General features: G+C 31.4%; 2 protein-coding genes and 1 pseudogene across 2 annotated transcripts; 1 reads left to right on the top strand and 2 right to left on the bottom strand.

Moving 5' to 3' along the window:
- Positions 1-9: 9 nt before the first annotated feature.
- LOC111309793 (glucan endo-1,3-beta-glucosidase-like) lies at positions 10-2,357 on the bottom strand. Its single transcript, XM_022908801.2, has 4 exons — positions 1,827-2,357; positions 1,060-1,647; positions 307-607; positions 10-203 (listed from the first exon to the last, which is right to left on the bottom strand). Exons 1-4 carry the CDS (start codon positions 2,298-2,300, stop codon positions 178-180), a joined length of 1,389 nt encoding a protein of 462 aa, XP_022764536.2. The 5' UTR covers positions 2,301-2,357; the 3' UTR covers positions 10-177.
- A 3,188-nt stretch (positions 2,358-5,545) lies between these two features.
- On the top strand, positions 5,546-5,887 carry LOC111309499 (protein RDM1 pseudogene; annotated as a pseudogene).
- A 4,256-nt stretch (positions 5,888-10,143) lies between these two features.
- LOC111310208 (uncharacterized) lies at positions 10,144-12,881 on the bottom strand. Its single transcript, XM_022909433.2, has 3 exons — positions 12,439-12,881; positions 11,696-11,912; positions 10,144-11,154 (listed from the first exon to the last, which is right to left on the bottom strand). Exons 1-3 carry the CDS (start codon positions 12,667-12,669, stop codon positions 10,667-10,669), a joined length of 936 nt encoding a protein of 311 aa, XP_022765168.2. The 5' UTR covers positions 12,670-12,881; the 3' UTR covers positions 10,144-10,666.
- Positions 12,882-15,660: the final 2,779 nt, after the last annotated feature.

Below are 15,660 nucleotides of genomic sequence, written 5' to 3'. Positions count from 1 at the left end.
CAATGAAGCTTTGCCTTTAAACAAATAAGCATTATTGGAAATTATGACTTCTACATTTCATCAAAGAATATAAAGAATTATTACACTGCACATGAATTGTTTATGTGAGGGAATTTCTCAAGCTTTTCCACCAAACCAAAAATTTCTCTCAATAACTAATCTTTCCCATCCAATTCTTCAGACATAGTGGCAGTTGCCATAACCTGCACCAAACATAAATACCCAAACAAAGAAATTAAACAATGTCTTTGAATTTTAAGTCTCCATGTACAAAATTAAGCAATTTTTTTTTTTTTTTTTGCTTACTTGGATTGACAGTGGTGATTTGAGCAGTGCCAGAAAAATCACAGGCGCTATCAACTTCACCTTTGCTTCGATAGAAAGAATTCATGGCAAATGTTGCACGAGACCTCGTGGTGGGAGGTTCAGCACAAGGTCCACCAGGTTGAATTGGACTGCAATTAGTACCTTGGCTACATGCATAATCCAGGTTTGATTGCAATTGTGCATCTGTAACTCCAGGTTTCGGAACACAAAATCTCTTGCCTGATGGTACTGGTGTTGCCGGAGATGGAGTTGGTTGTGGTTGCGTAGGTGTTGGTACCGGCTAATTAAGTCATTTGATATACAAGGATGAAAGAAAAATGAATCAAACCATACAAATTAACCATGTCATGTATTATATATATGTATAGATTTAAAATTTAACAAGATAACATGAAGATCAATGGATTATGATTTTTTAATTTCTTTTTAATTATCGGATTTTAAAACTCACTTATTAGCATAATTTATATAAATTAAAGTAAGACTAAGTTTATTTTGATTCGAATCCAAACTTACATACATTGCAATCATTTTCTAATCACTAAATCAAAAGGTTTACGAATATTTCTTTTAAAATAACAATCAATAAATCAAATTTGATTACGATTAATCAATCATGCTTGCTCATATCATTTTTTTTCATTTAAATGAGAATTTTTTATCTAAATTTTAGTGCAATTGCAATTCAAACTTTAGTTAAAGTAAAAACGAAAAAAAAAAAAAAAATCTTACTCGGCCATTGCGCAAAACTCCAGCATTATAAACAGGGGTGAAATCTGGTCTAAACAATCCCCAGTTCTTCTCAGCAAGAGGACCTGGTTTTTGATTCTCATTAAACAAGCCAAAAATATAAGTCTCAAACGTCCTATTTGGCATCAAAGGTGTCCCATTGCCTGAAAGGATTTCCCTAACCAAATTCCCATTGTAAGAAAGTGCATTATCAATAGTAGCAACTAGGTTTCCCCCATCACCCTGAGAAGGCCAACCGGTTTCACCAATGACAATCTCAACATCTCCACAACCAATGGCACTCATGGCCGAAAATGTCTTGTCCAAAAGAGCATCAAAGGCATTGGTGTATGTTTTGCCACTATGTCCATCAAACAAACCAGGGTTTCTTTTGAAAAGGGCAAAGTCCAATTTGTTTCCTATTGCATTCAATTCAAAGTAAGGGTAAGGATTGATCATGAATGGTGATTTGGTTCTACGATGGAATAGTAGTAAAGGTGCAAAAAAGCTCTTTGCATAATCGATCCTGAACCGAGCCAAACTTGGTACTGTGAGACCATTGAATATATTAAGGGCATGAGCCGATGTAACCTGAAAATTTTTGACAAATTGTTATAAGTAAAAACCAAATTTAAATACAAAAATAACTTTATAAAAAATAATTAAATAGTGTGATTTATTGATAGAATGTTGAACTAAAATTTAAATCTCATTCTCGATTATTAATAAAAAAAAATTGTAATTTTATGAACATAAAAGCATTGTCGAACCTTAATATCTTGAATTTGGGAATTATGCAAGGCACGGTTAAGACATTTCATAGCAGGCAAAAGATTGTTAATTTCAGCAAGGTTGTTTAAAAGCAAAACTTCATTGCCAACAATAATATACTTGATCTTTGTCTGTGGATGAAAAGGGCGAATATGAGCATTCACCCATCGCCTAGCTGCTCGAACGGTCGTTAAAGAAGGGATTTCTCCATTGGCAACCGTGACTGAGACCGAAATATTTGTGTTAGCAAAAGCTCTAAGGACATCAGGGTTGGAATCAAAGATTTTAACACTATCAAAAATTGTTTGGGTTTTGATAAAGTTGGCAACTTCAGTTGGTGAAGGGAGATTATCAGCAATCATGCCATAGTTGACGCCGAGGGCGGCGGTTGAGGAGAAGAGGTGGAGGAAGGTGATTAGGAGGAGGAAGAGGAAGAGGTAGTGAAAGGAATGGTTATTGGTGAACAATGTCATGGTTGCAAAACAAAAGTTGTTCAATCTTTTTGACCCTTAATTTTTCCTATGGGTTTATAATTTATTTAAATAGAAGAGAAATCAAGAAGGAAAAGTAATTTATCTTCAATATTTTGACAGATAGGAAGGGATAATTAACAGCTTGATTCATTAAAGGATTCATTAAAGGATTATCAACTTTTGACCTTTCAAAAGATTTAACAGTCTAATTAATCAAAGAGAGATTTTCCTGATTTTGGAATTGTTTCCAAATTTAGCTTTCCTTTCTCCTTTTTTCAACCCCATATTATTTGGCTATTGAGAAATTTTCGTGTTTTTTATTTTAAATGGCCAATTATTTTTGTGTTTTTTTTTTTAAGAGTTGGGTTCTTGTAGTTGATTTCCAGCATGTGCAATTCTTCTTTCTTGATCCCTAAGGTTCTCTCTTGTATCAAAGACAAAATGTGTTATAAATATTTGTTAAAATGCATAGAAAAATATTGAATTTTTTAAAAATTTCTTAAAAATTAATTATGCAAAAAATCTTATTTTCTAACTAATTTAATAAGTTGCAATCAATGATGTAACTCTTAATATCTTTCTTATATTTTACTATAATATTCATAAATAAAGCTTCAATCTTATATACTCTTTCATATAAATAAAAATAAATAATTATAATAATACAACTCACCATACATCGAATATCATCTATAATCATTGTAGTTAATTTAAAATTTAATATGATACTAATTAAATCAAATATTCACGTGTCAAGATAAATCCTTTTCGAAAATACCTTGGCATATTATCCCATGTTGTTTTCCATTATATAAAAACAATAATAATTGTACATAAAATTAGGAATTTTCAATAGAAATTAGTTTATGAAGAGAGAAAGAGTTGCTCATGTCGAGAATTAAAACCCAACATTGTTAAAGCTTTTTTTTCCTAATACTAATGAAGGATTTGACTAAAGCTTTTTTTTTTTTCATGGCTTTCTTTCTTTCTTTCTTTCAAACATTCAATTTCAAAATTGCAACCGCTTTACAGGAATTTTAGCTGAAGCAAGTAAGCAGTTTCATCTCCAAAACAAGCCAAAAAAAAGTGAAACCGTGGAATCATTGCGGGCGTGACGACTGAGGAGTGCCCACTTGTTCATTGTTTAGCCCAAGTGCAAGCTTTTTTTGAAGTTTGAAACCGCGTTGTCAGAGGCGGCTTTCGTTTTTCTTTCTTGGCGACTTTGTTTGTTCTTTTGTATATTATCCAGCATCTTTGGTGAAAATTTTTCGATACATATAAATACATATTATTTATTTCAATAAAAAAATAATTACAATAAAATATTATCTCATACATACAATATAATAATTCTTAAAAATAACTCAAAAAAGTTTGAAAAAAAAAAAAAACAGATATCTGTATCTGTTTTTCTTTTTTTTTCTTTAGCCTAAATAAATCCTTGAGCAAGGAAGATTGGGTCGGAATTAAAGCCCATGGGCTTATTGATGAACCAAGCCAATTTTGGGGATAAAAAAATAGAAGCCGAATTCAAACTGCACCCACCCACCCACCAACCCTAGTATTTGCATTTGTTTTTGTAAAACTCACTTTATTTTGTATATTATCGATTATGCATGTTTCAATCCAATGATAGCGACACCAGACTCCTTGTCATCACAAAGGCTCTTCTATCTTTGGACCTGGATCATCAAACTATTTCCACTAACGTTGTATCACCCTGACACTTTATAAAAATTTAACTTACATTTAATATGTTAGTAGTTCATCTAAAATCATTAAATGTGATCAACATTAATCCACATAGATTTTCATTAAACTTCACATAAAATTTCCATCAATTATCACCTATTTTAATCCTAGCACCACTCTATCATCGTCCAGATATCACCATCCACTTCTCATATAAGATAAACATGAGATCCAAGTACGTTCATGAATAACACTTCTAAGTAATTTACCTTTAAGCTTCCCTTACACTTTATCTTCTTCTTCCTTTGTCTTTTGTATATTTATCTTACTTAAATGTTGGAATGCATCCCAAATAACAAACTTCGACATCCCTTGATTATACTTTATTGTTGCATGTCTAAATTAACGTAACTCATCTCTCGAATCACCAATCAATTTATATTCATCGAAAATACCATTAACATATTGTTTATTTAATGCATTATTTTTATCAAATTTAAGAAAAATTTAATGAATAAATTACACATTTTTTTCTTTAAATATTACATTTAACATTTTAATATTCTTTCAATTTTCTTCTAAAAAATGTTTCAAGGAATAGATATGAAGCCTTTATATAAACGATATTATAATAAATGCTCTTAATTTTTTATATGTGGGATTTGGAGTGATCATATATCATGCATTTAAAAGGTTCGTTTCAACTATTTTTTTTTTTTTTGGCTTAATCCAATTCATATTTTGCCAATAATAAATTAATCTTGTGCAACCCACAATTTTAAACACTTGACTTATTTTTTTCATTACAAAATTTTATTTAAAATTTGTCCACAATTAAGAAAATTATAGTTAATTTGGAGAATCTGTTTGCTTATGTTACATGCCAATTAACAATTGTAACTCATGCATAAGGTGGACCAATGTGAGCAATTATATATCCTCTGCAACATATTTTCATACAATCAAAAAGCACCTCCACATAATCTCTCATCATCTAAATTTCATATCAAATTCTTGAAAATCAATATATAATAATTACAAAGTAAGAATTTAAGTATAATTTAAAGCCAAGTATCCTTTACACACTATTTTTCTTCTTTCTTTCACCCTCTCTCTCTCTCCCCCCTTTTTTTTCCTCTCATAAAACTACAAGAGATCATGTTGAAAAGATTTTATCCTCCAAAAATTGATCATCTTTTTTTATCAGATTCAGAGACTGAGTCAGAGGACGGTCTAATTGATGACTATGTTCACTATGAACATCTATATCAAAAAAGAAATAATAATAGAAAAAATTCCATTAAAAAGGAATGTAAGAGATCAAATACGAAGGAAGTTACACTTGTTAATGGAGAAAGCAGTCAAGATAGGGAAGCATTCAAGGAAAAGCCAGGTTTATTTATATATGTTGTATTCTTATTTTTCGTAGTAACATTTATTTTACTTTGATTTATTCTTCATATTTTTCCTTCTTGTGTTACGAATCGATAGGTTTTTCTTTTGCTATGCCAGAAAATGAGGTGATAAAAGAAGCAAAAAATTATCAAGAACACATGAAGCAGATCTCAGTCCCGGTTGCCCTGGAAACGTCACCAGAACTTCCGTTCATTACATGGCAAAAATTAGCAGAATCAATGAAGCAAAAGTATGAGCAACCATTACATTACCTCACTCACATGCTCTTGAAACAATGGGATCAATCAAGAGCCAGTACTACAAAGAATGAATTAATCAAGCCTATTAGCAATGTTATTCATCCTAGTAAAGCTGAAGCCACCGTCTGGGTTGTTGAAGAATTTAACAGGCAGTTTGCTTCTCATCACTACCTGGCTGAGCTCTGGCTTTCTGATCCAAACTACCATGATTTTGTTGATACAATCACCCCTAAGAATTGAACAATTTGGTATATGATCTTTTAAAGTCATGTATGTGAAAACTTGTTGATGAAAAAGTTGTTTGTGATAAAATTGCCTTATTCCATAACCTTTAACATATGAATCAATGTGTCCATTTTAATTTTTTCTTTTTTTTTTAAATAACACAGTCAATTTTTTTCAAATTTTTTTAGAATTTAACCTGTTCTTTGACTGATTTATATTAGGGACATATATCAAAATATGAAAAAAAAAAAAAAAAAAAAAAAAAACATATTTATTCATCAATTGGCAAGAAAATAACTCTCTTTTGCCAACTAAGTTCAATTTTTGTGTGAGCATTTTATGAATTAAATTTTAAATGCATCAAATTAACGTAAAAAAGTGCATTTAATGAATATTTTCTTTCCGTAAACTAATTTAAATTCAGCTCAATTTTATATATATAAAAAAGGGACAATTAAAGAAATAATTAAAATAAAGGTAAAGTTTTAAACACAGCAAGTCACAAATAGTGGAACCAGCCAAAAATCTTATATTTGGAGTCAATTGATTACTAAACTATTTTCTGCCATTAGATAATTTAATTTTTTTTCTTTAAAAACAAATGCATATGCCAAAAATTGCTTCACCATTAAATTTTTAACAACACAATGCCATAAATGAAAAGTTTTTAAGTTTATCCCTTCATTTAAATTCTTAACCCTTTTTTAAATATTTGGTAAGTATCCCTTAAAAAATATATATTTGGTAAGTAAAAAATATATATATTTTTTCAAAAGTGAACGTTACATCGTCAATGTTTACTCGGGAATCTAGCAAAAAATTGACAACGAAAATCCATTTCGATTTCTTGTCTATATTTGGACAATATCCACATCATTTTGCCTTGGCATACCCTATAGATATTGATTTATTGCAATATGACCCTTTAAATAATAGATAATATTATTTAAGTTCAAGATTTTAACTTTATTTCACTTTAGTCAATATATATATATATATATATATATATCTCTGTGTGCCTTAGTTCACTACCTTCTCTTTACCCTCTTCCCTCCCCCTTTCTAACTACTAAGATTTTCTAACATTTGTAAATATAACAATAATGAAATCTTCTCATTAGCGTGATCTATGTGTATTTTCACTTATATATTTTTTTTTGTTTTCAATGATATAATATTTAAATTTTAAAATTTTAAAAAATGTAATGGTTGACGTATATATTCGCATCAAATAATCATCATAAATTATTCTCAAAATAGTAATTTTTTCTCTTTTATTTTCGTTTTATAACTAATAAATATCATGCTTATTTGAATAAATTATATGTCAAATAAAAAAAATCGAACAAACTTGATTATATAAGTTATTGTAATTATCAACCCTTGAAATCTATTGTAAGTAGAAAAGTACATAACTTTTATCCATTACTTAAAAGTTAGCCTATGTTGTTATAGTTTAATTAATACCAATTAAATATTATCTTATTTTTTTATAATCAACTCAAAATTTTAAAATCAAAATCACGCGCGAATAAAGTAATTAGACAATACGCGACATATATTTTCATGCAACGTATTATTCATTTATTTTGCACATTTATCTTCATGTTTAAAATAATATTGTACCCAGTAGATTAACCCTAAACAATATCTATCATGCATATTATACTTGCTCATCAATCGATTGATAAATACATAGCTTAAATAAACTCTAGAAATTATAATTGTCCAAGGGCAAAATTGAAAAGAATTTAAATATTTTATGGGACCAATATGAAAAAAAAAGGAAAAGTGCAAAATCTGCAAAAGCGACCAACCCCCTGGCGCCTATTTATAGCGGATTTGTAGGACGTGCAAAACCCACCAAAACGATATAGCGTTAGTGTTTCAAGAATCTAGCAGTCATGGTGAAAGAGGAAGGAGAGTCAAGCTCGAGCAGGGATGAAAAGCAGCGGTCGCCACTGACGATAGCCACCTTGCAGATAATAAAAGAACAGCCTCGTCGAAGGGGCAAAAGGAAGCAACCTGGAGGTTCGATCATTCACTTTGATAACACAGACCCTGGCTATGGCTGGTTGCTGCCTGGTTGGATTGCTGAAGAGCGCCGCGTCCTCTCAGGCAGGCTCTATAGGGTAAAAGCCCTGTTCATTCATACATAGATACGTTCCATTATTCTTTTAGGGATAAAATCCGAACGCCTGCAATCACACTGTCTATTCCTAGATTTCGACTTTTTGTATATATATAAGAAAACTTCATTAATAATAATTAATTAAGATGATGACGATGCAGTATTATTATGACCCATCTGGGCGTCAATACCGCACCCAACGCGAAGTCTTGTATGCATGGGAAAGATCGGGCGTGGTTTGCATTGATTTTTGACCAAACTCAAGCCAAAGGTGAAACCAAAAAAAAAACCCATAATTTATTTTTAACCATCTCTTCCCCTAATTTTCTGATTATCTTTACATGATTAATGGGTAATATATGTTTGATTGCAGGGTTTATTTGTCAAGCAGGTCATAATAATAATATAATCGTAAAGAAATTGGATCCCCAGCTAGAGCTAGATGATGAATCTCTTGTATCAAAGTTGAATTGTTGTTTAACTTTGGCTGTATTCCATACTTTTGTACCTTGGAACAAGGTGATCTTAAATTAATGAATAAGACCTGTTTTAGCTTTACAAACAATGTCTTTTCAGCATCTTTCATTATATAAATCAGTATATATATATATATATGACTCCATTAAGTAATGGTGATAAAACTATATATCTCACACTGATTTAAGTATATCATTCCATTGGAGTTTTAAGTATTAGACCCTTACTCAATTTTTATTAGGATTGGATAATTTTAAGATTGTAGTAAAAAAAAAAATTATAAGGGAAATAGTCTCTTCTATATTCAGATTGGTGTAGGTAATTTGAAGTAGGACACTCCTGGAAGCTCTCTTTTTAAGTTTTAACCTTTGACAAGCCCGAAGGAACTGAGCTATCCCTATCCCTATCCCCATCTGCAGCTTGTCTGCAAAATCAACAAAGCTGAAGTGCCCTCTTTCGGAATCAGCTGCTTGGTGAAAATTGAAATTACAAAAAAAAAAAAAAAAAGTGACCTTGATCATGTTTGTTAAGAGATGAAAAGGTGATTATTGATAAAAATTAGTGGTGCAAGAGGATTAAATTACAATCCAATTTGATTTTATTTATTTGTTTTTTCATACAGTCAACCTCAGAATATGAAATATAAAGTTCAGTGTGTTGTTATTGTCATTGATCGAGTTTGTTCAGCTTGATGCATGGCAGAAGAAAGAAGAGACAAGTCAAGTGAAAAGTAGAGTCTGTACACCATTTTTTTCACCTCTGATTTGTTTGCAGTCGATCTAAAATAACCATCCAGGTTACATTAAAACATGCTAAGAGAACGTGGTATTTTGACCAGATTTTCCTGTGCCAAGCCTCCTTCACTTGTTAGTGCCTAATGCCATCCCAGGTACCAGCAGTGCTATGCTATAGGAATAGGAGGTGACAGAATTGAGCCAAAGGATTTCACCATCATGATGCATGCTTAACATAGGTTTGGGCCTGAGACCCTCCTCAGAATGATCAGTAGTTTTCTCCAACTTCAGCTGTTGTATGGAGAAGAAGAAACTTGCCAAATCTTCCTGAGAGTATTCATTGATATTATTCCACCAGCTAAGTTTTGGGTTTCTACTTAATTTCTTTCCTTTTTCTAAGTCTGTCACATGATACATTTTTTTGTTTTTTTTCTGAATTTATCACGCGATACTTTTTTTTTCGGTTATTAGTATACATGAAGAGAAGTGTTATCCTCATAAGTGTTATCGTTATAAGTTTAATGTGATTTTATATTTAAATTAAATCTCTTCATGTATTGCCATAAGTTAAAAAAGAAATCCAAACTACTTGTTCTATACTCAGGCCAATTTCTTTCTTCCCCATAACATGGAATATTGTCTTCCTAACAGTTTTACAATCCCCTCAATAGTTATCTCAAACATAGGTCAACTAATCCACATAATGTGCTTAAACTGAAAGTCACATGATGCAATTTCCTTATCCTATTGAGCTTTGAACATGTGAAAGTGCCAGGCAAACCAAAAGCAACGGCCTAGAGAGAAACATAAAAATAGGCATATTTCTGCATGCTTTAAGACTTCAAAAGTTTCTAAATGGCAGACCAGCAAAGAAACATTGACTAGGGTTTCTGCTTTTGACAACAAAAAAACAGATGCATCATCAAGGAATGTAATAAAAGCAACCAATACTATTCATTTTGATGTGTATTTGTAATCCAAGCATACGATCTTGATGGCTGCAGAAGATACGCAACCACATTTCCACAATGAAATCACATATTAAGAAAGAGCAAATATTCTAAGAAAAAAATTTCCTAAGCCTGAAAAAATAAGAGGCAAGGGAAAACAAATAAGATCTATAAGATGATGCACGTAGTATGATAGACTTTAGGAGCTGTTTCAAACCAAAGAATGCTGCAGTAGTTCTCAGAACCCAATACTGTCACTCAGCCCATGCATAAAAAATCAAAGAGAAACGTATGACTCCCCAACTCGATATGAGAAATGAAGATACCGGAATGACAAAATATGGTGTGTTATTGTCTTCACTGTGAGCTATATGAACCTGCCCTTTATTCCGAGGTCCACCACTTATTCACTATCAAGGGAAAAAAATAACTAAAGAAAAGCCGCAATACAATTCATCTCACAAAAAAAGAACTTGCATCTTCCAGATCAAAAGCTATACATGTCAAAGCGCCCTGAATGAAGAATGCCTCCGCCTGTCAAGCTTCAATCTGCGGTTACTATCAATGTTTATGGGTTTCAACAGTCGTTCCGTTTCTAATTCGGATTGAAGCAAAGACTGCAGCCTCCTTAAATGCCCATTACACTGTTTATGGTCAGAAGAAACAGTGCCACTAATATAGCGTTCATCAAGAGTAAATTGTCGCTGGTAGGGTGAGTTCCACTTTGCTTCCAAGTAAGCAAGAGATCTCCATGGAGGAAAAGGCATTGAATTTTGCTTGAGAGATGACCTAGCAGCATCTACCATAAGCTGAAGCAATTGTTTTAACATAGTCAAGGAGCCCATGTAGACAACCGGAAGGGAGTTCAATATTCTATCATAAGAATCAACTGCTCTAGCTATCTCAAAGTGGCTTCGGAAGTCAATATCAATAATCAAACGCTCAGAACTCCCATTGTTGTAATTGACCACATCAATATACTCATGATCACCTGCATATATGTCACAGCTGCTTTTGTCAAAATTACTATAGTTTTACTGATTTATGTGTAAATTAAAACAGTTGTAGGAGGGGTAGGAAACCTAGAAAACAACATGCAAAATATCACTATACTTTTAGTACCCCTTAGGTTTTTAGAATGATAAATTTATCGTGAATACATGTTAGAACTAGTTGAACAGAATCATGCTGGGGAAGCTGATTTTCATCATGAATTATAGGGACAAACTCTCTGATACATGCAAAATAGGTATCAGATGCAGCAGAACATAGATTCTCCATGACCCACTCACACGCAACCACACAAAATACAATGAGAAAGAGAGATATGGAAGGAACAATCAGGGCAGTTCAAAACTTCAAATTAGACTTCAGGACATCTTGAAAGAATAAGCTCAAAAAAAGTCCCTTTTTCTACCTTCTAGGCAACAACAAACTCTACTATTAAATGATCCAGGTACAAAAAAAATAAAATAAAATTGAAGAATCCAAAGGAGCTTTCAAAAATTAGAATTCAGATGCTCTTGGAATACCTCCAGGAACTTTGCCACTACCCTGCCACCTTGATGCACAAACAGCCGCATCATAGCCAGAAAGTCTCAACAGCTTTACCAGAGAATATCTGATGCAGCTGGCATTACATGGACCCGACTTCACAAAGTGTAGGTCCGCCTCACTGATGGATAATATAAGTGAATGAACCACTGACAACAAGTCAATCTGACACTGACCTACCGAGTGCTTATAGTACTGCAACATGACATAGCAAAATGAACGAGAATTACATAAACATTAAGCAAATGCTTTTGGTAGGAAAATGATATGGTAAAAGTACAAAGAATCACCAAAATTCACATGATTTCAGTTTCAAAACCAAATAGAGTTGAACTGGATCAAAAAGCAAACTACAGTAAATTCTCACAAGGCCTAATTTATTTATAAAAAAAAATTATAGGAAAAAAAAACAGATTAACCTATCGATGGGGCAATCTGAGATGAAGTTACCAAAATTATAAAATTTAAAAAAAAAAAAAAACTCAAATTAAATGAGCAAACATTAAACTTCAACCCTTAATTAAACTAGTTCTTTTACATCTATAAATTGAAAACCAAAAACCAACAAAAACAACGCAAAGAAAATAACAATAAACCCAGAAACCCAAAGAGGAAATATATAAAATTCAAAAATACCCAATTAAAGAAAATAAAGAAAAAACTCAAAAAATTTTCAACCAATCAAAATTAAACCTCAAAAAAAGGGAACTAATTAACTAACGGAGATTTTCTCGGCGAGGTGGATAAGATCGGAGAAGCCAGACTCGCTATCGCTACTACACCAAGAATCTCCGCCGGCGCTTCCACCGTTATTTTCCAAAAAATCGGTAACCATAAAAGCCAAATCATGCTCGCTTTCATGGCTAAACCCCCATAAATTATTATTATTTTTAATAGAATTAGTGTTATTTTGATGATCCTCTGCGGCTATCCATACGCTGCACTCCATCATCGCCACAACACACCACCGCCGTCCGATCACAATTTCCCCACTCCCTCCTTACAATTCATACCAACCATAAAAAAAGGGCGTTCCCGTAATCTATTTGAAGCTCAGGGCTTTTTTTCTTTTGTGGTGGGCAAGGAGAAATGGAGAGGGAAGGGGAAAGAGCTGGGAAGGAAACGAAAAGGTTAAAAAAGAAGCGAAGAAGAAAGACGGGTCTGGAAATGAAAAGGAAATAGGTATAAAAATGTTTTGGAGTAGATGGAGGAAATGTGAAATGACCATAATGGGCCTGAGATATTTTTGTTACGACAGAAGTTAATTTTTTTGGATATGGTGGAAAAAAAAAATTTTTTGTTAGGATTTTTGTGGATAAAAGCTAAAACGAATTTTTTAACCAAAAAAAAAGAAAAAATGGTTGTTTCCTTTTTAATAATATGAGAAAGAATTTTTTTTATTTTGTATTTTGTTTGAAAAGAAAGAATTTTTTTCATAAAAATTAAAAAGAAATGAAAGAATTTTTATTTTTTTACTAAAATATTAGGAAAACAACTATTGAATCTTAAAAAAAGAAAATAAATAAATAATTCAACAAAAACAACAATCAATAAAAAAATACAATAAAAATCAAAGCACAAAAAATAACACAGTAAAAATCCCCTAATAATTTTTTAAAAAATTTATTCAAAGGAAAAAAATTATTAAGTGAATTTTGACGGAAATATTATATATTTAATTTATTTTTTAGATTATTTTATTTAATCCTTTTTTTTTTCATTTTCATTTTGGTTTTCAAGATATTAAAAGGATAACTTTTAAGCTGCAATTAGGTCAAATGAAAATATTGTTGGGTCAAAAAAAAATAGAATTGGGGGGGCAAAATGATAATTTTAAATAAAAAAAACAAACAAATAAAAAAAATGGCTTGGTAACCAAGTCACCGTGCAAATTGAATGGAACAGAAAGAAAAAAACAGAAAAAGTACAGTCAGTGTCTAATCTAATATATTAGGAAGACCAAATCCTTACGTCAATATAATTAAATCACCGAATAATTGATTAATGAGTTGGCATTTTATTTTTAGTTTTCTTTGTTTATATCCTCACGTCAGAATCTTTTATTATCATGTGCATAAATTTCATTTTAAATTAATTTTTTAAGAATTTGTTTATTAAAATAAATATTGGGATTAGAGCTCAAATATTTATAATTGATAAACAAAAAATAATCTTTGAATCCGTTAGCCTAATGTTGACTGTTAATGTTTGCTCTGTTTAATCATCATATTAACACTACTGTAAAGTTCATTCAAGTGCTCGGTTGATCATGCAAATAAGGTGAAAGTAAGCTATGAAGCTGAGATTTTGGTTCCATTTTTTTTTTAATTTTTCTCTTTTAAAATTAGATTAAAATTATTAACTATATTACTTCATTTATAAAGTCTGTGTCAAATATGAAATATTATCCAACATATATATTTTTTTTTAAAAAAAATTTATATTTATGTCCGCTAAATATATTTTAGATAAAAAGATTTCATAAAAAATAAAATCCTTTAGCCTACATCATAGCATAAATTCGAACTTTGAATATATTAATTTTACCATCGACGTCATGACTTGATAAAAATTAAAGGACCTAAATACACTACAATCTAGAATAGTCATTAGTACCGTTAATCTCTCAAATTAGTTAACATAATATTAAAATTGACACTTAAAAATTATAAATTTAAAAAAAATTTAAATATGTGATATTTAAAAATTATAAATTTAAAAAAATTTAAATACGTGATATTTTTTTCGATAAGATATATAATAGGATAAAAAAATTTAAACGGGAAATTAAGAAACTTCAAAAAAAAAAAAAAAAAGTAGCCATTGACACTAGGTAGGTTGAGGTTTAATTTTTGAACTGACCTAAAGCCGTAGCAAATTGATGTTTATGCTTATCATTAGTCATGGCAACCCATCATAATATAATTTCTCAAACTGCCTGGTACTCACCAAAAAAAAAATTGCAAAGGCTTGCAGCTAACATAGATTTTTTATTATTCTGCGATTAATGATCATAAGCTGCCGGCTTCTTTCAACGTTGGTAATCATACCTGCAACAAATGTTGAACCTCCTTCGAAAGGGAATCAAATGATTCCCCACCATAGAGAACTGCCAAGCCAACTGAAGCTTAATAGAAAACAAAATTATGGATCAGAAACGACAGATCCTAACCTAACAGGCTTGCTAATTCACAAGGAAATGCAGGCTATGCAATACGGCAGAGAGATTCGATATGGAAAGTTTTCCTATGATTGAGAAATAAATTGTCCACTAAGATCCAAATAGCAAGGAGACTTGTGAAGGTCAACTAAATTCAAACGGACAAAAGAAAACAATGCTGCAATAGTTATACCTTAGAATTAAATCACAAAGGATAGGAAAGAAATAAATTATCTAAAGTGCAGGTAACAATGCTTTCACCTGAATCATCAATCATAATTCCATGGCCAAGATTTTGAAAACAAACCGGTTCAGTTTCCGACACATCCTCAAACTCACAGCTCGGTCGACAACAAATCATGTTAAGATTCATTTCATTAATTCGATATTTTGCTTTCCTAGGAGGTTGTGGATGATAACCATCATTTTCCTTATGATTAATATTTTAAGCTTACAATGGAGACAGAAAGTCTTGAGGAACCACAGCATGTGCTAATGAACACTACTTTAATATCCCCATAAGTTAGGGTGGGTCAGATGAGGGAACATGAGATGCTTTTCTGGAGTTTTCTATCTGGCTTCTTAGGACTATCCCAGACCTCTCTCTTGGGGGTCTCCATCTTTTCTAAAAACAAGATGGATTCTCTTTTGTGACTTATGGTGCAAAGAATGTGATAGAGACAAGGAATATGCCTTGGACCACTTCTATGGGGTTTCAAGTTTATTTTATATGTCAAACAAGTAACAACCTTACCATGCTAATACTAATAACTAAATAAAAGG

The sequence above is a fragment of the Durio zibethinus genome, chromosome 19, assembly GCF_047325235.1.
Source record: "Durio zibethinus cultivar Kanyao isolate XHJ-2024 chromosome 19, ASM4732523v1, whole genome shotgun sequence".
Lineage (NCBI taxonomy): Eukaryota > Viridiplantae > Streptophyta > Magnoliopsida > Malvales > Malvaceae > Durio > Durio zibethinus.
Note: the sequence above shows the minus strand (reverse complement) of the source record. Positions and strands in the feature narration are given on the sequence as shown.